General features: G+C 36.3%; 2 protein-coding genes across 3 annotated transcripts; one reads left to right on the forward strand and one right to left on the reverse strand.

Annotated features, from left to right (window-relative positions):
* Positions 1 to 471: 471 nt before the first annotated feature.
* LOC126709087 (probable inactive poly [ADP-ribose] polymerase SRO3) lies at positions 472 to 2,512 on the reverse strand. Its single transcript, XM_050409174.1, has 4 exons — positions 1,470 to 2,512; positions 998 to 1,221; positions 781 to 893; positions 472 to 658 (listed from the first exon to the last, which is right to left on the reverse strand). Exons 1-4 carry the CDS (start codon positions 2,435 to 2,437, stop codon positions 545 to 547), a joined length of 1,419 nt encoding a protein of 472 aa, XP_050265131.1. The 5' UTR covers positions 2,438 to 2,512; the 3' UTR covers positions 472 to 544.
* A 2,736-nt stretch (positions 2,513 to 5,248) lies between these two features.
* Positions 5,249 to 21,297, forward strand: LOC126708885 (KH domain-containing protein HEN4-like). Of its 2 annotated transcripts, none has more exons than XM_050408880.1 (10): positions 5,249 to 5,410; positions 10,869 to 11,590; positions 14,807 to 15,274; positions 15,384 to 15,638; positions 15,878 to 16,222; positions 16,595 to 16,674; positions 16,773 to 16,884; positions 17,450 to 17,606; positions 17,769 to 17,818; positions 21,147 to 21,297. In XM_050408880.1, the coding sequence occupies exons 2-8, from the start codon at positions 10,898 to 10,900 to the stop codon at positions 17,591 to 17,593; spliced, it is 2,097 nt and encodes a 698-aa protein (XP_050264837.1). In that variant the 5' UTR covers positions 5,249 to 5,410; positions 10,869 to 10,897; the 3' UTR covers positions 17,594 to 17,606; positions 17,769 to 17,818; positions 21,147 to 21,297. The 2 variants fall into 2 exon arrangements, with proteins under 2 accessions (XP_050264837.1, XP_050264836.1); XM_050408879.1 differs by lacking the exon at positions 21,147 to 21,297 and adding an exon at positions 20,812 to 21,118.
* The last annotated feature ends 1,931 nt before the right edge of the window (positions 21,298 to 23,228 follow it).

A 23,228-nucleotide genomic window follows, 5' to 3' on the forward strand; every position in this document is an offset into this window, starting at 1 on the left:
TCATACGGGACAAGGCAAGGATGGGGCAAGAAAAAATCATACGGGGTGGGGACGAGGATCCCATCCTTCAGCCCCCACCCCATTGCCATCCCTAAGCCCTAGGGATAGCCACCAATACAGAATTACAAAACCAAAAGAATACAAAACAACAACAGAACCTACAAAAATTTAAATAAAAAAATTTGACACTGCACATCTGAACAATAATGCCAACCATTCTATTCAATTGATTTAAATAGTAGTAGAAACACCCAAACAACATTAGCTCCAAACTACGAAACTTAAAAACTTTTTTTTATGAACTTATATTTGGCCCATTGTATGGTGAGGTGCTTCAATACCAACAACAAAAAAAAAGAAAAAAAACTACAAACTAGTTTTTTGTACTTTCATATGGTTGAGTCTTTGCTTGCTAATCCTAGCATGTAATCTACAATTCAATAGACCATGACAAAAGTTTTTTTTTTTTCTTTTTCTTTCCTTTTTTTGAGGTGAAAGATATAAATGACAAAAGCATTTCTAAATCCTCCAAATGAAACAAAATCTAAGAAGAACCCCATTCTGAAGTATGAATCTCCTGAATGGTTGACCGCAGCATCTCATCTCCCACAACAGATCTTAACTGTTTTATAAAAACATCTTTAGCCACCTTCCCAGCCTGTTGTAAGCCATAATAATTTTACACATTAACTTTCTAGTTCTTGCATATCACTAGGCATAAAAAAAAAAAACAAAAAGTACTACTATAGTCTTCCCAAAATTGGAAAGCCACTTACTTACCTTAAATATGTCATACAAAGCCATCAACTCCTGAACTTTCGAAGCAGGAAGGGAACTCTTCATCTTTGAAAATAATTGGGAAAATGGATACTTACCATGTCCTCTCAAGTAGCCTGAAAAATTAACAATAATAGTAAAATCAGTTTCCAAAAATGAAAAACAGGTAGTACAAAAATCAAAGAAAAACCATGAAGATGAAGCCTTCATTCATATATACCTGAAGATTTGAAGCTCACAACACACTCAGGAAGAATATGGCTGTTCATATTGGTGCACCATACCACATACCATTTCGGATTCTTAATATCATCCACACCAGTATCAAAAATCTCACTAGAAGGATGGCATTGCTGAGGCCCTACCCTTTCCACATTACCCAAAATTACCCTACAAAGTATTAAATGTTTTTCGCCATTATCATCTGCCTCCAATCGCAGAGCACTGAAACAAAACCCAACCCATCAATTCATTAGCCCCAATAATTCTCGTTAAATACAACAACAACAACAACAAAGCCTTAGTCACAGAAGTTCGGGTCAGCTATGACTCCGCGACAAATTAGTTAAATTCGGTAACATGGAATCTTTTTACTCCGTTCTATTCTATCTGAAGTCATACTCATTATAGCACCAAACAGATATAAACTCAAAAATTCAAAAACAAAATATAATCACATACAGCTAATCTACCTTATATGAGGTAAGTCCACGTGGGACAAATATATACCAGTCCCATTGTTTGGCACTGCAAATCCATGTTTCAAAATCCCCTCCACGCCTTTCGCTGAAGCGCCATACCACGCAAACACAGGACCATTGGACGTTCCACGAGCTGCTTTGATCATCTCAATCTGCTTCTCAAAAACTTGTGAGCGAGCTCTCTCCAATGGTCCTGTACGCGTACATTGGTGAATTGCAGTAACAGTAGCATAGTTTTCAAGATCAATCTTCCTAAGCCCTTTAATCAATAAATTGCTATATACAGAGTACTCTCTATCTCCTTGGCTCAAAGGCTTCGCATTCGGCCAACTAGGCGTTAAACACAGGCGTTTCGCTGCACCATCTTCGTCGTCTCGCAGCTTCTTCTTAGACGAAGTGACCTCGGCCTCGTCCTCGTTCGAATTCGATTCAAATTCCACTCTCTTCCGCTTACCCGAATTATTCGAATTCGAATTCGAATTCCCGCCCATGTCAACTCGAATCTCAATCTCGACCTTCGGAATCGCATGATTCTCCTCCACCTCCTCGAACTCTTCGTCGACGAAAACTTTGGGGAAAAAGCACTTACCATTCTCATCGATCCAAGCAATGGACCTCTGATTCTCGGTCACGAAATCGATCTGCAACATGCGCAGAAAATCGAAGAGGTACTTGGCTCCTCCAATCGACAAGTCGATTACAGGCTTGCCTTCGGAGAACCCTAATCGCAGACCTCCGAACACTTCGCTCGGGAAATCGATCCACGAACCGGCCTGGTAGAACATGAACCGGGCCGGGGCACCGCTTCGCTTGAAGTTGGAGTGGTTCTGGATCATGAATCTGGTCGAGCAAGAGCTCGACATGGCACAAGAGCTCTGGCCCTGAGGAACTCTAACCCTAATCGTTTCCACAATTTTGCTTGCTACGCCGTCGTTTTGGGGCATCGATTGCGAAGCCATTGGATTCTACGGCCTCAATCAAATAGTGTAGGATATTATGTTGAGTGAAAATTGTAGAATCAATATCTCTGTGCTTGGAAACCCTTTCTTATAGGCGTTCAATGGTGAGCCTGTGAAAGCGACCCCTTTTATAGTGAAGTGCCAAAAAGGGCCTCTCTACTTCTTGCGCAAGTTAAAGTTTTGCCCCTTGAACGGTTATCTTTGAAGGGCATTTTTGGCAGTTTGCAATTATAGATTTTTTCTTTTTTTGCGAAGTCCAAGGTTTCGTTTCGTGATAGCGATGGCTTACAATTTCTTGCCCGTTAAGTTTTGCCAAGCTAAAATAATTAATGCCACGTCTGTGTGGGCTACCTAATCGCACTGTTTTACTTCGGCCCAAAGAAAGTGTAGCTGTAACGGAAATAATATATTTAAATGGAGAATAAGATGCATTTCATATTTTTTGGGTTTACAAGTCCACCTTTTGACTTTTTTTTTGAACGAATGGCTCGGTGCTTGCATGTAATTTGCAACTACTCAATTAAATATTGGTGTCGTTTTTTTGTCAAAGAGATATAAAGAACACGTCAGTGTGGTGTGGGCAACCATGCGAAATCTCTTCTTTTTCTTTCCCATGGAAACAGAACAAAGGGAGGGGGAAAGCCCGCTTTTTTTCTTTTTTTCGAATCCAAAGTCCAAACATTAAAAAATGGCTCCACTTGATACCATTATTTTTCAAGGTAAAGTGGGTGAGAACATACGACACTACAAAAGATTCTATTATCGTTGAGTTATTATTTGAAATATATTTTATATCATTATTGATGATGAATAAATAAAATATTGTAATGAAACTAATTGGTACAAGATAAGACATCTTTGGTTTTTTTTGTTGTAATTCAATTTTTACAACTGATAAGGACAATAGATTTAAATGATGATTCTCCTTATAAAGAAAACTAAACATTATCAATGACTTACTATACTATTGACACAATACATATTTGAAGTACCTTACGAGGGTCGCGTAATATTCTTTAATCACATGCACACCACAAAAGTACCATGAATGGAACAATTTTTCTCAAATTGCAATATTTTAGAACATCAACATTTATTGCTGACATTCAAAACACATATTTCTTCAAAGTCCTCTTATGGATACACCCCTTCCTACACCCAAATCCACACCCTGCTTATATGTCAAATTGTGATTGGATTTTAATATTTTTCACATGAGTCCACCCTTAGCATCTAAGCATTCTGTGTCAACTTATACACCAATCACAAGTTAACATTTTAATTAGGGCGTGGGAAGGGACATGTCCCTCACATTTTTCACTTTTCCCATTCTTTCCGATTTTACTTACACGTGTAAAGTTGTCTATTAATCCAACCATGGGCAATTAAAAGCAAAATATATTATTCCCTATTAGAGAAGATCGACAATATTTTACCCAATAATTAAAAAGGAAAATAAATCGAATTCATAATCCAAATAGGTAGTTAACATTTATGTCAAAACATAACGAACTTTCAAAAAATAGAAATATGGTATTAAATGATAGCAATGGTGTATTGTCTCACTTGTATCTAATGATTATGTGCATTGGCCGTTACACAAATGCGACGCGTGTTCTAAAATGATCGCGTGTTGATTCATATCTCGTTTTGTGCACAAAAGTATTGGATAAAGGTCTTACCCAATATAGCATTACCTTTATTAATTTGTGGAATTATGATGATGATCACAAGAGTTTGAGTCGAGGGAGGATCATGCAGATAGCATAAGGGCATTGATGGCCTATTGTCATCAAGCTTAGCCAACTCTTCTTCAATGATTGCTATTCTACCATTTTTTATCCCCTTGTTCAACGATTACTTATAAAATAAAAAATTCAATGGATTTTTTTGTTGAGAAAAAATTAAATGGAATTAGACATGTGTGTCAATCGTCGGGTGTCTGTTGGGACTATGATTATATATCACAATGCATATATTATTTAATTTAAAAAGTTTTGATAAGATTTGATTCATTGTAAGATGTAAAAAAAGTTTTTAAATTTCTAAACAGTCATTACTATTGACGAATCACAACAATTGTTTTTCCCTTTATTTCCAAGCAATTGTTTAGTTAATTAGTAAAAAAAAAAAAAAAAAAGCCTTAGACTAATGACAAGTAGGACCTGTTTGGATTGAGGAGGAAGGAGGATGAGTGAAGGGGAGTAGAGTAAAATTGACTGAAAATTAGCAAATTTTTGGCAAATTCTTATCTATTATACTCTACGAACAAAGTTTTTCTCCAAACTAGTTTGGATATAAACTCTACAAACTCCTTATATATTTATATATTAAGTATGAATTTTGAAAATTTAACCGTTAGATTATATGTTTTTGTTATATTCTTTATGCATATAAAATTTCAAAAAAATCAAAGATTAATTGCTATCTCATTAAACAAATGTTAAAATTTCAAATTTTTATGATCTAAAATTGTGTATAAGAAATAAGTTTATTGATCGAATAGTAAATAATATCTAATTTGAACGAAATTTAATATATATGTTAAAAATATAAGAAACATAAAATTTAATAGTTAGATTTTCAAAATTCACAAAAAAAAAATATATATATATATATATATATGAGAAGTTTGAACTTTGTTCTATACTCTATTCTATTCTCTCTCAGCCCAAACGGAACGGTAGTAAAACAAGTACGGGCAAATATCTAATGATTTTGAGCCAGAGTGGGCTCACTAGATAACAGTTTGGCCTATTTTGAAAGCCTTCCAATCCGGGTCGAAATAACCCGACCCGTTTTGGCAGACATCCTTTTTTTCACAAAATGGCCCATCACAATTCCCAGCAGTTTTCTTAGGGATTCTGAACTCACAAAATCGCACTGTTTTTTCGACCAAGAAGAAGCTCAGAAGTTCCATCGAAAATACAAAGAAAACTGATTCGGCTTGATTCTTGGGAATCAAATAATTCTGTGAGTAACTTAAGCTTTTCTAGTTTTGCTTCGTATTACGTGTCCATCCTCTCTCTCTCTCTTTCCCTCTCGAAGTTGAAGTTCACTTAGGTTCTGTTTCTGAGAGAGTAGATTACGATATTTATGAAATCTTAATTGCTTTTCTTTTCCTGCAATCTTAGCAATCTAGTGTGTTTGTGTAATCTTTAGCTGTTCGTAGTATCGCATTTCTCTATTTCTGTTACCTGTTTCCCTTGGAATGTTTGGATTTGCGACTCTGATATATAATCCACTACATAATATTTTCACAGTCATGCCTTAGGTTATAGAGCTCTACTCAACTATTAAATTCTAAAATAATCATATGGAGGCAAGTGTTTAAACATCATTAGTAGGCGCATTTCAGTGTGATTGTTTCTTTGATTTCTTGGTAATGCTACGAGTAATTATTAGGTATTCCTCAAGTACAGCCATGTGGTACTCGATTCAAATAAACAAAGTTACTTTTTCTACATTGCTTTTTAAGCTCATGTCATTTTTAATTTTATGTTATATTAAATGGTTTGCCTACATTAGCTATACTTCGGGGAGCATCTATGAATTATCCATAAGGCTACTGATTTTACCAAAGTTTATTGAACCAAAAACCGGGGGTACTCTCTCTATCTTCTCCCTGGGGCTTAAAACAACTCAAGAGATAGAAGAGATGGGTCTAGTTCCCTTCACATTATGTGACAGAGCCCACACCCACGAATGAGCTTAGCTCATTTGACTATCTGAAGACATGAATAGCTTTCCAACTAGATCACAATGACAAAAAAGATTTGATGTCTACTATTAGGAAATTGATAGACGATTGGGGGCTGCAAGTGGGCGATTGAACGGCATTGCTTGCATCTCCTTCTAGGATTAATTTGGTGAAGTTGCAGTCAGTAGCGTTTGAAGTTGTTGGAAGGGCTGCTTTGGCTTTTGCCATCAAGGGATTGTCAATATATACCAAGTCTTTATACACAAAAAGAATCTCAGCCCATGGTCATGACAAAAAGCTGCAATACTTTCTTGGTTGCCTATTAATGCAGCATGAAAATTCACCTTGAGAAACCAGGGGAAGGAGGAGACCAGGCAGAAATTACACCCTACTTATGTGTCAAATTGTGGTTGGTTCAACACTTTTCACATGAGTCCACCTCGGGAACCTAACCATGTTGTGTCAACTTATGCATCAATCACGAGTTAAAACTGAATTAGAGTGTGGGAATGGGATGTGTCCCTCGCATTATTCATTTTTCCCATTCTTTCCGATTTTATTTACATGTATAAAAGTTATCCATTAGTCCATTCATGGGCAACTAAAAGCAAAATATCTTATTCCCTATTATAAAAGATCAACAATAGTTTACCCAATAATTAAAAAGGAAAAGAAATCAAATTCACAATCCAAATAAGTAGTTAGCATTTATGTCAAAACATAACAAAATTTCAAAAAATAGAGATTTGGGTATTAAATGATAGCAAGGGTGTATTGTGTCTCGCTCGTGTCCAATGCTTATGTGCTTTGGACACTACACAGATGTGACATGTGTTCTAAAATGATCATGTTTTGGTTCATATATCGTTTGGTGCACAAGAGTATTGGACAAAAGTCTTACCCAATATGATCTTATCTTTCTTAATTCGTGGAATTATGATGACTATTACAAAAGTTGGAGTTAAGGGAAGATCGTAGAGAGAGCCTAAGGGCTTTAATGGCCTTCTGTCATCAAGCTTAGCGGACTCTTCTTCAATGATTGCCTATTCTGCCTTTTTTTATCCCCTTGTTCATTGACTACTTAAATGGAATTAGATACGTGTGATGGTTATCAAGTATTTAGGATTATGATTATTAATCATAGTGCTTATTATTTAATTTAAAGAATTTTGATAAGATTTTTTTTCATTGAAAGATGTAAAGAAGGTATTTAAATTTCTCTTACTAGTTTGGAATATTTACTATTGAGTATTGAAAAACCACAAGTACTTTGCCAGCAAATATCTTATGAGCCCGCATACGGAGTGGGCTCATTTGTTATTGTGGCCTCTGTTGAAAGCCTTCCAATTCAGGTTGAAATAATCTGATCCATTTTGTCAGAGGTCTTTTACACAAATGGCCCATCACAATTCCCAGCAGTTTTCTTAGGGATTCTGATTTATGAACTCTCACAAATCCCTTCTTTGGTTTCACATGAAGCTTACCTATAATTTCCAAGCACTGTTTTTCGACCAAGAAGCAGCTCAGAAGTTCCATAAAAAATTCAAAGAAACTGATTCAGCTTGATTTTTTCGGAATCAAATAATTATGTGAGTAACTTAGCTTTCTAGTTTTTCTTCTTCTCATGTGTCCATCCTCTCTCTCTTTCTCTCTCGAAGTTGAAGTTCACTTAGGTTTTGTTTCTGAGAGAATAGATTAAGTTAATTATGAAATCTCAATTGCTTTTCTTTTCCTGCAATCCTAGCAATTTAGTGTTTGTGTAATCTTTAACAGTTTGTAGCGTTGCATTCTCTATTTCTGTTACCTGTTTCCCTTCAAATAATTGGATTTGTGACTCTGATATATAATCCACTACATAATATTTTCACAGTCATGCCTTAGGTTACAGAGCTACTAAACTATTAAATTCTAAAATAATGATATGGAGGCAAATGTTTAAACATCCTTAGTAGGCACATTTCGGTGTGATTGTTCATTGATTCCTTGGTAATTCTATGAGTAATCATCGAGTACAGCCACATGGTACTTGATACCAATTAATAAAGTTATTATGTCATTTGTTTTTCTGTTTGTATTAAATGGTTTACCTACATCAGCTATACTCTGGGAGTATCTATTAATTTTCCATAATTCTCCCTGGGGCTTAAAACAACTCAAGAGATAGAAGAGATGGGGCTAGTTCCGCACACATTACATGACAGAAGCCCATACCCATGATTAGGCTTAGCTCATTTGACCATCTGAGGACATGAATAGCTTTCCAACTAGATCACAACAACAAAAAAGATTTAATGTCTGCTATTAGGAAATCGATAGACCATTGAGGGCAGCAAGTGGATGATTGAATGACATTGCTTGCATCTCCTTCTAGGATTAAATTGTTGAAGCTGCACTCAGTAGCATTTGAAGTTGTTGAAGGGCTGCTTTGGCCTTTTTCATCAAGGCAATTTATTCCAAGTCTGTATACAAAAAAAAGAATCTCAGCCTGTGGTCATGAAAAAAAAAGCTGCAATACTCGCTTGGTTATCTATTAATGCAGCTTGAAAATTCACTTTGAGAAACCAGGGGAAGGAGGAGACCAGGCAGAGAACAAATTCTTTGGAATTAATTTGTAGGGCTAGTTGCATTGGACCAATCTGGGGCTTATCAACCACTTGTTTGTTCCTTTGAGTGCAATGGTCACTCCAAAAGTATAAGTGTTTGTGGGGTGTGAGGGGCAAGGGCTGGGGTTCAAGTCTCTAAGAAGAAGTTTCACACGCATATATACTTAGATTAGGTTAGAGTAGAATTTCTATTTTTCCTATTAAAAAAAAAAAAAAAAAAAACTTCTTTGTTCATCCAAACTAGAACACAACAAACCGTTGCATACATTGAGAAGTTCCTTGTTTTCTCATAAGGCACATTGGGAGCCCTTGGATTCCAAATCACTTTGATCCAATCTACAATGGAGGATAGATTTAATGCATCTAATCTGATCGGCCAAGGTGAAGTCAGTTACACAATTCTTGTAACATGACACGCTAAGAGAAACTGTTCAATTGATTCAAGGGCTGCATTACACATACTGCAGTTAACTTAAGGTTTTCTATCAAACATCTTGAATTTAGGACCACCTTAGTCAGAATGATTTGCCATGCCATTCTCCTTAGGAGAAGTTTAAGTCTAATGCATTTTGAACCTCCTAGGTGCCTTCCATTTTTCTTTATATAAGGGATCACCTCAAAGAAGCTCAAAGAAGCGGGGTTTCTTTGGAGAAATTATTCAGTGCTCCTGGTGGACTAAGTCAGCCTTGCCTAGTGGTCCACCCACCCAATAATTAAATGCCATGTGTCATAATTAGCCAAGTCAAATCTTAGTCAGCATCCACAAAACGAACAATTATTTTTTAACACCATTCAGACGTTAGGGAAAAAAAAAAAAAAAAAAAAATCAGTAATTCATCTTCCTTGCTTAGCTGACATAGTCACACTAGTTTCCACCGAGGAACTCACAATCCCCATGGCAATTAATCAAGGTATGCTGATTCAAGCAATTCACACACACACACACACACACATATTGTTTAAACCCTAATGTCAGATCAGTTTTAAAGAAAGACTAGGATTAATTATGTGGATTCTAACTAAGATCTGACTTGGCTAATTATAACACATGGCATTTAATTATTGGGTGTGTGGACCACTAGACAAAGTTGATGTGTTTTGCTAGGAACACCAAATAATTTCTTGTTTTGTTGACCAGTTCAGTATGCTCTATGCTGATTTTGTCAAGAAGCTTCCATTTTGATTTGGGACCTAGGTGATTTTGTCTTCCTGGTGTGATTGGGATAGCTGAATTTTGAGAATACTAAGTCAAATGTCTGATATATTCTTTGTTGGTTCCGCTGTCTTGGAGTCTCTGGAATTAATTCTGAGACCAATTAACCTCTAGAGAAACAGAGGAAGAGGCTCTTGGTTTAAATTATGGCAGATATGGAACCCAAGGGGAGTTCCACACATCCTGGCCAATCCCATTGCCAACTCTCCAGCATGGTATTGAGTTGATGTCTTATAAGAACAACTTAACGATCTTAGCAGCAGTACAGAAGGAGGATAATAATTTGCAGAAAATTGAAAGAACAGTAAAAAGAGGATCCAGCTCTTGATGGAATGGCTTGTTATCCAAGTATACATCCAAGTTATATCCTTAGACACTCAATAATGAACTAAGGCCTCAGCTTTTTACAAAGGAAACTCAAAGTCAGACCTAATACTCTAGGAGCAGCCCCTTGAGACCTTTAAATAAACTTGAGAACAACTCTGCAAATCAGAATCCTCTTTCCTAGGTACCCAGAAAATATCACACTTTTTTGATTTGGTGTTATCAAGATTCAAGAAAGACAAATAGGATTTCTTAGGGCTTTGACTTTTTGATTGTTTCAGTCATTTATTACTTAGAAAGCATACACTGATCTTTTGTAATTTTTTGTCTTGAGTCTTGACCGACTCTTGACCTACAAGCATGGTTCTTTTTAGTTCCAGCATTACTAGCAGTGTCTTACTACATCACTATTCCCGTTATGAAAATGGGGAAAATGTCTTCAAAGTTATAATGTATTGTTCTTCAGAATATTGAATGGCCAATTAATCATGGGCTTTGATTCAATTAGAGGCTTTGGAAAATCAATGTTTCTTAAATGTGGATTATTTTTAAATTTTATTTGTCTTTGACATTATAACTTTCAAATTTCAGTGAACAGGTCTGCTATAAATTTAGTAGATATGTCTGTTCCATTGACGCCTTCTAAGAGGCCACATGATCGAAACCTTACAGAGTCAAATGGGAAAGGAAAGTGGCAAAAGACACACAAACAATCTATGAAATTCTCTCCTGGGAGTGTTGTCTTACGCTTACTCTGTCCTGCTTCCAAAACTGGTGGTGTCATTGGAAAAGGGGGCACCATCATATCTGAAATCCGTCAAGAAACTGGTGCAAAGGTCAGAGTTGAGGAAACTGTTCCTGGTTGTGATGAGAGGGTAGTTGTTATCTCAGGTTCTGATAAAGAGATTGAGGTGACGACTGAAGCAAGCCGGGAGGATGGTGGTGAAGAGGCAAACATGGATGAAAAGAACGACGATGAAAAGGAACAGAATGAAAACAATGAAGATAAAGAATCTGATGCTGTGGGAGATGCCAAATCGGATAAGGGAACTTCAGCCGTGCAGAAGGCCCTTTTTCTTGTTTTTGAGAGAATAATTGAAGGAGAACCAGAGACAGATGGAGGGGATGAAGATGATAATAAGTCTTCTTCAATTGTTTTTAGGTTACTTGTGCTTTCCAATCAAGTAGGCTGCCTTTTGGGAAAGGGTGGCAGTGTAATCAAGCAAATGTCAGCTGAAAGCGGGGCACAAATACGGATTCTTCCAAGGGACAAACTTCCTCCATGTGCATCCGCTGCTGATGAATTAGTTCAGGTAGTTTTGATGACATTATTTGTTATGTAGTACTATACTATAATTAGTAATCAAGAATACTGCAGATTGTCAGTTACTTGTGCGAAGTTCTAATGATTCTAATTTTATTGGGTTAACATCTAATGCAAAGCCAATGTCTATATTAATAGTAACCATGAGTGATTGAACTATCTAGCATGGATATTTGGGGCAAATTGTCTGTTCTGTTTCCCATTAGTGTTTAGATTTACTTGAAAGAATACGCATATTAGGACTAGGAGCTGCATTAGTGATATACTGCTATATATCTGTTCATGAATTATAGTTCTTATATTTCAACAAAATCAAATACTTATTGAAGAGCTGGCAATCTTGTTAAGAAATAAAAAGGACTATCTATGCAGTTAAGTTTTTGGTTATGCTTCAGAGTTCATTGTCTGGTGGTGTTCTGCCCTCAAAATCTACCCAGGTGACCACTAGTTCAAATAGAATGTGATTTTCAATTTTTATTTCAAGGTTGTCACTCCTTTTGGAATAATATGCATCTAGTAAGGCTAAAATAATAGATCTTGCAGCATTTCTTTGCAGTCAGATTTTAATTTTTTGGATAAGTAATAAAACATTTATTGAAAATTAAAATGAACTCCCAAGTACACAAGCAGTAGACTAGGGAAGCCACAAATAACATCAAAATGTACATAAGTCAAGAATCTCCTCTAGCGGGGAAAAAGAGTAACTATTAAAGCAGCCATCCAATCATAGAGAGAATGAAGCAAGAATAGTTTCAACTCCAAAGACAAGGTCTCAACCCATTTAAAGGTGCGCTTGTGGTCCACATAAGACACAGAGGAATGGCCTTCCATACCTCAATAGAGCGATGTCTCCCAAAACTACCCATCCAGCAAGCTAACAAGTCCACCACCCTTTCATGCGTTACCCACTGAATCCCAAACAGACAACAACATAGACCATATGTCATATGCATACAGTGAAGTAGCAGATGATCTGTAGACTCCCTACTATTCTTACACACATATCACCAGTCAACAATATAGATATGACACTTTTGGAGAGATTGTCCACGGTGAGGATTTTCCCTCGAGTTGTTGTCCATGTAAATAAAGCAACTTTAGTGGGAAATTTAACCTTCCATATACTTTTCCATAGGAAGAATAGTGTCAATCATGTTGTGAGAACCTGATAGGACTTGAACTCAAAACTGACACTCCTACTTGGGATCTATTGCATGTGATCTTCACCATCCCTATTAGTTTTGACAGAATAGTGAAGATCAAAAATATCTTGTAAGTGTCCTAGCTCCCAACCATGTGGATCTCTAGTAAACAAAGCTTCCCAATGTAGGGCACCATCATGCCAACTCAAATAGTTTGTCACCAAAGCCTCTTTATCTCGGGCAATATAAAACAAAGCCGAAAATGCTTCAAATAGTGCCACCTCCCCACACCATAAATCCATCCAAAAACGACATGATTACCACCGCCACCTCAAACTTTATAAACCTAAAGAAACTCCCCCACCCATTTCGAATATGCTTCCAAAGAGGCACACCATAGGGTTCTTAAAGCACCACTGAAACCCAACCTCCCGCCTGATTCTCCATATGTTGTGGCAACTATGTTCCTCTATTAAGTATCTCTCTCATTTGCATAATGCCATAACCACTTCCCTAGCAATGCATGATCAAATTGGACTAAACCTTTGATACCCAAACCACTAAATCAAATCAGCTCACAAATGATGTTCTGGTTGACTAAATGAATCTTACTTTCTCCCCTAAAACTCTCCGCAAAAAATCCCGTTTCAACTTCTCAAAATGATGAGCAATGTAACCAGTAAGGGAAACAAGGAAAGGAAATATGTGGGGAGACTAGAGAGAGCATGCTCTTACTCAAAGTGATTCTGCCACCTTGTGAGAAATATAACTTCTTCCAGCCTGCTAACCTCCATTCCATCATCTCTATAATTGGATCCCATATGGCTTTGGACTATATCTAGCCCCAAGGGTAACCCCAAATATATCATAGGCAATGAACCAATCTTGTGACCAAGAATCTCAGCCAAAGTGCAGGCTGAAACCTCTCCAATTGGGACCATTTTGGAAATTGGACTTGCTCAAATTAATCTTCAATCCATATACAACTTCAAAACACCATAACACACATTTTGGATAGTCAATTTGCTATGGATCATCTACTTTTCAAAAAAAAAAAAAAGAAAAAGAAAATTGTTATGGATCTTCCCCACACAGAATCAAAGTGTCATCTGCAAACAATAGGTGGGAAATCATCAACGGCTCAGCTGCCCTTCTTCCACTGTAAACCCCTGGATATACTGTCCCTCTATAACTTTACTCAATCTCAATGCCTCCATCACTGATACAAATAATAGTGGCCACAATGGGTCACCTTGATGTAAGTTTGTAACCCTCAATCTACTATCAAGACATTCACTCGCCAACAAAATTGAATCTAATATATGTCTCCCTTAAATAAAATCATTTTTGTGATTGAGACAGAGTCTCCCCCAACATATGGCTAACTCCTTGGCCAAAATTTTATTAATGCTACCAACCAGACTAATAGGCCTAAAATCTTTCCCATCACATGCTGCAACCTTCTTCAGAATGTGGGCAACAAAGGTAGCATTTAAATTTTTTCCAAACATACTGTGAACATGGAAGTGCTGAAAGACTCGCATAGTGTCATCTTTCACTACATTCCAACACACTTGGAACTTGGAAGAGTGCCATAGTGAAGCCATTTGGGCCTGGAGCTTTGTCACCATTCATGTTCTCTACTGCATCTAATACTTCCTCCTCCACGAAAGGTCTTTCCAACTCATATTTCATGCATTGTTCATACTATATGCATACATTACTCCAAAAGTAGTGTCAATTTGAAATAAAAGTTGAAAATCACATTCTATGTGAACAAGTGGTCACCTGGGTAGATTCTGTGCTATATTAGTTGTCAGTCGCTTTGTTGGACCTGCAAACCATTGCTGAGCACATTGCTTCCTCATGACTCTAGCATCTAAGGTTAATTCCAAAACAATTTTGGCAACTTTTGGAGGACTTCTAGAAATATGAATTTAACACGAATGGCCATGATTAATGTCTTGGTTCCTGGAAATAGGTCCAGATTTGAAGTTTTATTTAGTTCTTTTTCTTGATGCACAAATCTTATTTGTCCCATATATTATATAATTACACTGCAGATCACTGGGGAAATTGATGCAGTAAGGAAAGCTCTTCAATCCGTTTCTCAACAGCTTTTGGAGAATCCACCTCGGGATCATGACCCTTCCCCTGTCAACCCTTCAGGGCCATCATCTCAATCATTTGGTCATCCTCATCCCAGGCCAGATGCATATCCACCACATAACCGTTCTTTTGCTGCTCACGGAGCGCCTTATGCTACTGGACCTCGTGATGTTGCTGATTATCATTCTGCTGTTCCTCCTATGATTTCTAAGTATCATGAAAGTGGTTTTCCTGGTCGAATGAAGCATTCACAGGAAATGTTAACTTTCCGATTGTTGTGCCATGATGAAAGAGTAGGAGGTGTGATTGGAAAGGGAGGATCAATAATTAAGACCCTTAAGCAAGAGACTGGCTGTGAGATCAAAGTCATGGAAGCTGTCTCTGATTCAGAGGATCGCATTATTATCATTTCTGGGCCAGCGGTATGGTTAAACTACATATATATGATAAGATTTGATATTTTAATCTTGTATTGCTAGATCAAGTCTGTTATTGGTTTGTGGTGTGCTGACAACAAATCAACTATTGCAGCACCCTGATGATAGGATATCAGCTGTGCAAGATGCAGTTCTCCGTGTTCAGACTAGGATAGTCAGAGCTATACCTGATAACAAGGAGCAGTCTGTATTAGCAAGGCTTCTTGTTTCTTCCAATCAAATTGGCTGTCTCCTTGGCAAAGGTGGTTCCATCATAGCAGAAATGAGGAAGTTATCTCGGGCACATATTCGCGTATTGGGGAAGGATCAGATTCCAAAGTGTGCTTCAGAAGATGAAGAAGTAGTCCAGGTGTGTTTGCATGAATTCCATTGAGCTTGATCAGGTTGAACCTTTGACAACCTATCAAGTTCTGTTATTATTGAAATTGCTCATTATTTTTTTTTTTTGGTTGATGTGTGATCAATTATATTCTGACATTGACAACGTACAATGAAGATATCAGTTGATATGAAACCTAGTTCTTATCACTTTTTCTGATTATTGTGCTACTTCTATGCTTTTTGCTGATGCTGTTTCTACTTTGACAGATAAATGGAGAATTTGAAGCAGTTCAAGAGGCTCTTTTGCAGATAACAACTAGGTTGCGGCATCATTTTTTTCGGGATGCGTTTCCTTCTATTAATTATCCTTCAAATCCTGCATTCCTGGATCAAGTACCTCCATTCCCTTCATATATGGGAAGGAGAGAACTCTCACCCCCAGGAATGTATTCTAATCTAGGTCCATCATTCCACAAGTTTGACGCTGTTGGTGGCCCACCTCCCCATGGTGGTTTTCATCCCCATGATGATCGTTCTCCTTTTATGCACAATATTCATAGACTTGGTGCTGCCCCTCATTTATTATCTGAAAGAAAACCATGGGGTCCTCAGGTATTGAACTATTGTGATTTGTTTCCCCACTGCTTACAAGTAGTTTTTGGTAGTCAATTTGAATTCCTATCATGTGTTTCTGGTGCTGTGCCTTAAAGTTTAGTGGCATAAGCTCTTACCCTTCTTATTGATAAAATGTTGGAAATTGTGCCAAAATTTGACATAAGAGAAGTAGATTGTGCTTTAGTTTGCGTTTGGATGAGTTTTTTTTGGCTGAAAGTTGGTAAAAATGTAGTTGTGCCTAGTAAAAATTAAATAGCAATAGCTACTGAAGTAGTTTAGCACCTATGTGTACCAACCAATCAAATAAAAATGAAAAAGAAAAAGCATCATGTAAATTGATATTTCTGTGTTTCCTAAACTGGCTTGTAGGGACTAATTGAAGGTGGTGGCCCTATAGGCTTGCCAGATTTTGGTGGACCCCCCCAAAGAAGATTTGCAGGATTTGGCGGGTATGTACATTGTATCATTTTTCTTTTCTTTTTTTAAGTTCTTTTTTAATTACTATATTATATTTTGAGTTTTTTATTATCCTGATTTATCTATTTAGAGGAAGCCAGCCTGCAGTTATAACAAGCACCACTCTTGAAGTTGTTGTTCCTAGTTCTCTTGTTCCAGTAATTTATGGAGAAGATGGTGAATGTTTGAAACAAATTCGTAAGGTACAATCAATGATCTGATAATTCATTTGTAGATTAGATTTACACAATCGCACTTTATGCTTCTTGATGAAAAAGGCATTAATTGTATAGAGTTCCCTGGGTAGATATGTAGGAATTCCATTATTGTGTCTGGGATGAACTCAGTTTTGTTTGCCATATCATATTAATTATGGTATATGTTAAGTAGATGACGAATAAAGAGCTTGGCTATCTCCGCATCAAACTTCACGGCTTCAATGTTGTGTCCTATCTGGAACACTCCATTAGCTTTGCTTGTATATAAACATCTCTCACTCACATAACTTGTAAGAACTCAGTTTACCAGAGACGTGAGTTTCAGATCATTATTGACTATTGTGAATATGTAAAAATGTTAACTCCACCTATGTCTGTGCTTAGTGTCATATATTTGTTCACAGCCAGGCTTGGGTTGCAGTAGGTTGATGGCCAGTGAAAAATTTATTCACTCCATTATGAATGGGTCCATTGATATGTAAAAATGCTCCATCAAAACAATTTTCAATTAACGGCTATAGTAATTTCAATATGGTCTATATTATTTCAGATCTCTGATGCAAAAATTACAATTACGGAGCCAAAGCCTGGAGCAGTGGAAACTGTAATTGTAATATCTGGAACTCCTGAACAAACCCATGCTGCACAGAGTCTTATTCAAGCATTTGTAATGAGCGAGACTGAGTCCAGTTGATCTCTTCATTCAGGTAGTATTGTTGATGAGATTTCCATATATTCATTAGCAGAGTACTTAGAAAATATGTTATAACAAATGCTTGTTGTTAGTTTCTTCTGTTATTTAATCATTTCCAGAATCAGTCTGTTAGATGTTGCTTAATATGTGCCATTCAAACTTGATATTACTGCAGTTGAGGATCTTGAAGATTGGAAATTTCCCGAGTTCTAATATTGCTGTTCTGTGAGTATACTTAAACTTCTATGAACTTAACAAGAAACATGCATTTTTAATGAACTATTTGAAAAGCATGCATTTTCAATCTCACTTCAAGGTTGAACAAGCAATGTTATATCTTGGGCGATTCTTGATTTTATGATCCCCCAGCTGCATACTTAGGCTATTCTTTTTTTTTATAGCCATAAAAATTGCATTACTTATATAAAAGAAAAAAAAAAAAAGATAATGAGTAATGTTGCTTAGGTTACATTGGCAATAAGTCTTACACCATTTTCTTATATTTTGATTATTTTCCACTAAGCTTTCCCATTGAGACAATGGATGCTTTTCATTCCTCTTTCATCCTTTCCTTTTCTCATTGAATTGTATCTTTGATGCCCCTGAAGGTCAAAAACTAAGTTTGTTTTTGACTTGTATATTTGGATGGGAATTGGGATGAGGAACTTGTAATTAACTGTGAAGAACTGAAGGCTGACTTTTACCCATATATCTATGCAAATGTGTGCATGTGAACTTTTTAACCATACCAGATAACCTCCCTTCATTACCTTTCCAAATATTTTTAGTTGAAATCTACTCCAACTTTCTCTTGATTTGTGCTGTTCATTCAGTCTGACTCAAAATAAAAAGGGAAAAAAAAAATATTTGACAGTATTAGACTGTTTACTTTTGTCTTACTTTCATGAATATTGTTATTTGTTAATTTTCCAAAGGATATATGCCTTGTCATTTGCTAGCTATTACATGCACAGTGTTATCTTCTTAAACATGTCTCAGAAATATCTCTTTATGAATAATAGAACAAATGATTTAGATGAAGTGAATACTTTGTTATTGTTTATTCATTTATGTAAGTTAGGCAACTCTATGCCATTTGCATTTGTGATACTGGTAACACTTATTGTTTTTTTTCACAGTTAATTCATCAATGGGTTGTTAATTATATTTTTAGCTAAAATTCATTTTGAATCCTTTAAGTTTGGGGCAATTGTCATTTTGAACCCGATAGTTCTAATTTTGTCAATTTGATGCTTCATGTTTGTAATCATTGTCAATGTGACTTCCATCCATTGTTGTTTGATAATCAGCTGTTAACACCAATAAAATGATGTATTTTTTTTTTAATCATTAAAAATGGCTGCCAGAATTTCTAACAATTAGGAAATGAAACATAGCAGGTTTGTTTCATTTAATTATTTTTCATCATCATCATTTAAATTTAAATTGAGCTATGTCCAAAACAATGTTGCCTGACATGGGATTGTTAAGATTAATGAGTGATGAGGCAGAAAGGGATTCTATGATCACTTACACAAGAACATAGAGGTAGCATCAGGGGGGGTGACAAGATGAGAGTATTCATCACAATAATATTAATTGCATCCATAGAGGCGAGTGGTACATGTTGAAGGTCCTTGAAAGATGAGTAAGTACCAAAAAGGGTGTGTTTGAGGTAGTAAGGAGTTAGGGATGAGCACAGACTTGATTGTCCTGCCTACCCTGTCTTACCCAGCTGAACCCAAGAGGGTCTGGATGGTTTTGACATAACAATTGGTCAACAACAGGTTTAGGGAATGAAAATCCTGACCTCTGCATATAACCTGTCAAAGCCAACCTAACTGTTAATATCTTTACAAATGGTACAACGTGTTTTGTATATGGGTTTCGCCCTCTTCTTGGTGATGTGTCCCCTGGCCTTATCTTCCCTCTTTTTCTCTCTTCCTTTCATACTCCTTTGCTTCATCGTCCTGTCTTGGTTTCAGCGTTGTTGCCGCCAAGTTGTCTCCCTCATCTTTGGATGTTGGTGAACCCTTTGGCACCATGGAACACAGATTGTCATTGAAGCTTCTCTCACATTCTCCATCTCTGTCTCCCGCCATTATTGATTCTTTTGATCTCTTTGATTCTCTGCCTTTATCAAAGATCTGATGGTCAAAACCGATGAAAATGACCAAAACCATCAGGTGTACTTCAGTCAGCTTCCCTAGCGATCTCTCTACAGTCCACTTGACAACTTCAGGTCAAGTGATGGGTTTGGTGCAACTGGAGAATGACTGACCCATGCTCACCTCTTAATTTTATGTTGGCTTATCTTCTTAATATGACCTTGGATACAGCCAACTGGAAAATATGTTGGTTTTAGTCTAAACAGTTGGAATTATGCTTTCTTTAATTGAAGGTTTGGAGAGGGAGAAATAATTAACCTTTTGAAGGGATGGAGAGATTGGCTGTTAATTTGAAATCTATATTTTTGAATTCTTTGTTTGAATATTGTAGTATGATTGGGGGATATCTTGTAGTTCTTTAGTTGATTTCATGGATCCCTTAGATCTTAGACTATAATCCTTTAGGAGACAGCAATTTTAGACTACCCCTCCGCCCCCCTCCTCTCCTTTCTATTTTAGGTTCTTTGAGATAAAAGCTATGAATTTAGTCAATTTGCTATTAGTGTTGGTATCAATTTATGTTTTACATAATGTAAAAAGGCTTTCTTGTAATTTTTATTTTTGTATGAATTTTTGTGAAGGCTTTGTTATTATCCATGTCTAACACACTGCCCCCACCTTTATGTGTTTGGTTGTGTCAAACATGCAATTAGGGACACACTGCCATTTTTTTATCTTTAGTTTATTTTGTATAAATTATCCATCCATAATTTGTTGTTGGAAGTGGTAGGAAAGTTTATTAGCTTTCTAGTTTGTGAGAGTAGAGAGATTATAAGTTTGTACTCCTTATGGTTGATAATGGATTTTTCTCCCTCTCCTCCTGATGTGGGCAATCATCAAACCAAGTAAATTCTCTGGTCTTGTGGGCTTGCTATTTATCCTTTTAATGCGGGATTTACATAATGGGTAGAACATGATGTTCCATGCAAAAATATTCAGAATTGTCAAATGCTACATTCATTTTTTAATATTTTCTATGGTGCTTTCCTTTCCCCTTGATGGGATATTTTCAATGGTTGTTGTTAGTAAAAGGGCTGGTTCTGGATGCAGGTGTGTGGTGGCCTTCATTTGTTTTTGATTTTATGATTTTGCACGGAGGATCCACCACCAATCGTTGCACTTTGCAGATATAAATGCTGAGGGCCATTTAGGTTGTGATTATCTGCTCTATGTTACAAGACTGCTAATTGAACGTGTAATGTTCTGAAGTAAAATTACTAAACTTTTCCCCAAGTGAAGATACATTAGTTGTTTGTAGCAAAATTCTTCAGCTTTTGAAGTGTACATGATTTTTGAACTGCTAGATATTTTGAGCAAGGGGAATAGTACAATTCATAAACCTGAGAGTTGTTTTTTCTGTTTTTGAACTCCCATTATTTGTGTAGGCTTGTTTTATTGTTTCCAGTTGAATCAATGAAAGTTGATGCAGCTGGAATTGCTGATGCTTACTTAAGAGGATTATGATGTCTGAAATTAAAGCTGAAATGTTAAACTGGGTTGGTTTGCCCTGAGCTAGAGAAAGAAGCAAAAGGTTGAGGTGGTGTGTCAGGTTGGGTTTGATGCTTGAACAAATTTACCAAGCAAAAAAGGAAAATCAGTGTTCTTGCAGGCGCTCAGAACTGATCTCTGAACCTTGTTTGGGTTTCATCACTTAATAATTTCCCGGAAGGTTGTGGTGCAATTATTACATAGCTGAAAGGTTTAATTAATAGTTACATAAAATTATTGTTCCTATTTGTTTAATTACAAATTTTATACCAGAAGCTGGTATATGCCTTTTAAAAAAAATGAGAATCGGGTAGATGCCACTTAATCTGCTTTCACATGGTGTCAAATCTGTTCAACGATTCTGTGCTATCAGATTGTAAGGGAATCTCCATTTACCCGTGAGACCAGGAGGAAAAGAGGGAATGTGAGGTTATGAGTTTAAGATTTTTAAATTCCTAAATTACTAATAAAGAAAAAACATTGGTTGGACACTTTTTAAAGCGTGGTTTGCTTTGTCAAAAGTTTTGTAACTCAATCGACACTTTTTATTTTTTATAGTAAAGACATTTAAAGTTTAAATCTTCTCTCTCCTAATTATCGAATTTAAAATTTTAAAAAAAGAAAAAGAAAAGAAAGAGGAGTCATTTGTGTTATGGATTTCTTCAATTCACCATACAGGTCAACCTTCGTGTGAGAGAAGATATATGTACTGGATGCATGTAATATCACCTCATGTGAGGAATGGTATTGATGCTTTTGCTTTAAGATATGGTGGGTAGTTGTCAAAATAAAAGCAAAAGGTACCAAATTCACCGTACAGGTCAACCTTCGTGTGAGAGAAGATATATGTACTGGATGCATGTAATATCACCTCATGTGAGGAATGGTATTGATGCTTTTGCTTTAAGATATGGTGGGTAGTTGTCAATATAAAAGCAAAAGGTACCAAATTCACTGTACATGTCAATCTTCGTGTGAGAGAAGATATATGTACTGGATGCATGTAATATCATCTCGCGTGAGGAATGATATTGATGCTTCTGCTTTAAGATATGGTGGGTAGTTGTCCAAATAATAATAATAAAAAAAAAAAAAAATAAATAAAAAAAAAAAAAAAAGAGGAGTCAATTGTGTTATGGATTTCCTCAGTTCACCGTACAGGTCAACCTTCGTGTGAGGAATTGGTATCTTTTGCTTTTATTTTGACAACTACCCACCATATCTTAAAGCAAAAGCATCAATATCATTCCTCACACGAGGTGATATTACATGCATCCAGTACATATATCTTCTCTCACACGAAAGTTGACCTGTACGGTGAACTGAGGAAATCCATATCACAATTGACTCATCTTTCTTTTCTTTTTCTTTTTTTATTATTTTGACAACTACCCACCATATCTTAAAGCAAAAGCATCAATACCATTCCTCACATGAGGTGATATTACATGCATCCAGTACATATATCTTCTCTCACACGAAGGTTGACCTGTACGGTGAACTGAGGAAATCCATAACACAATTGACTCCTCTTTCTTTTCTTTTCTTTTTTAATTTTAAATTCGATAATTAGGAGAGAGAAGATTTAAACTTTAAATGTCTTTATTGTAAAAAGTGTTAATTGAGTTACGAAACTCTTGACAAAGCAAACCGCGTTTTGAAAAGTGTCCAACCAATGTTTTTTCTTTATTAGGAATTTAGAAATCTTAAACTCAACCTCACATTTCCTCCTGGTCTCACGGGGAAATGGAGATTCCCTTACAATCTGATAGCACAGAATCGTTGAATGGATTTGACACCATGTGAAAGCAGATTAAGTGGCATCTACCCGATTCTCCATTTTTTTTAAAAGGCAAAAGGACCAAAGGTTTCAACTTTTTTTCCATCGTGATACATATAGCACTTTGAAAAGCAATTTGATATAGAACACTGAAAGAAAGATATTTCAAAATACCCACTAATTCTTATATGTTACAGTG

The sequence above is a fragment of the Quercus robur genome, chromosome 12 (assembly GCF_932294415.1).
Source record: "Quercus robur chromosome 12, dhQueRobu3.1, whole genome shotgun sequence".
Lineage (NCBI taxonomy): Eukaryota > Viridiplantae > Streptophyta > Magnoliopsida > Fagales > Fagaceae > Quercus > Quercus robur.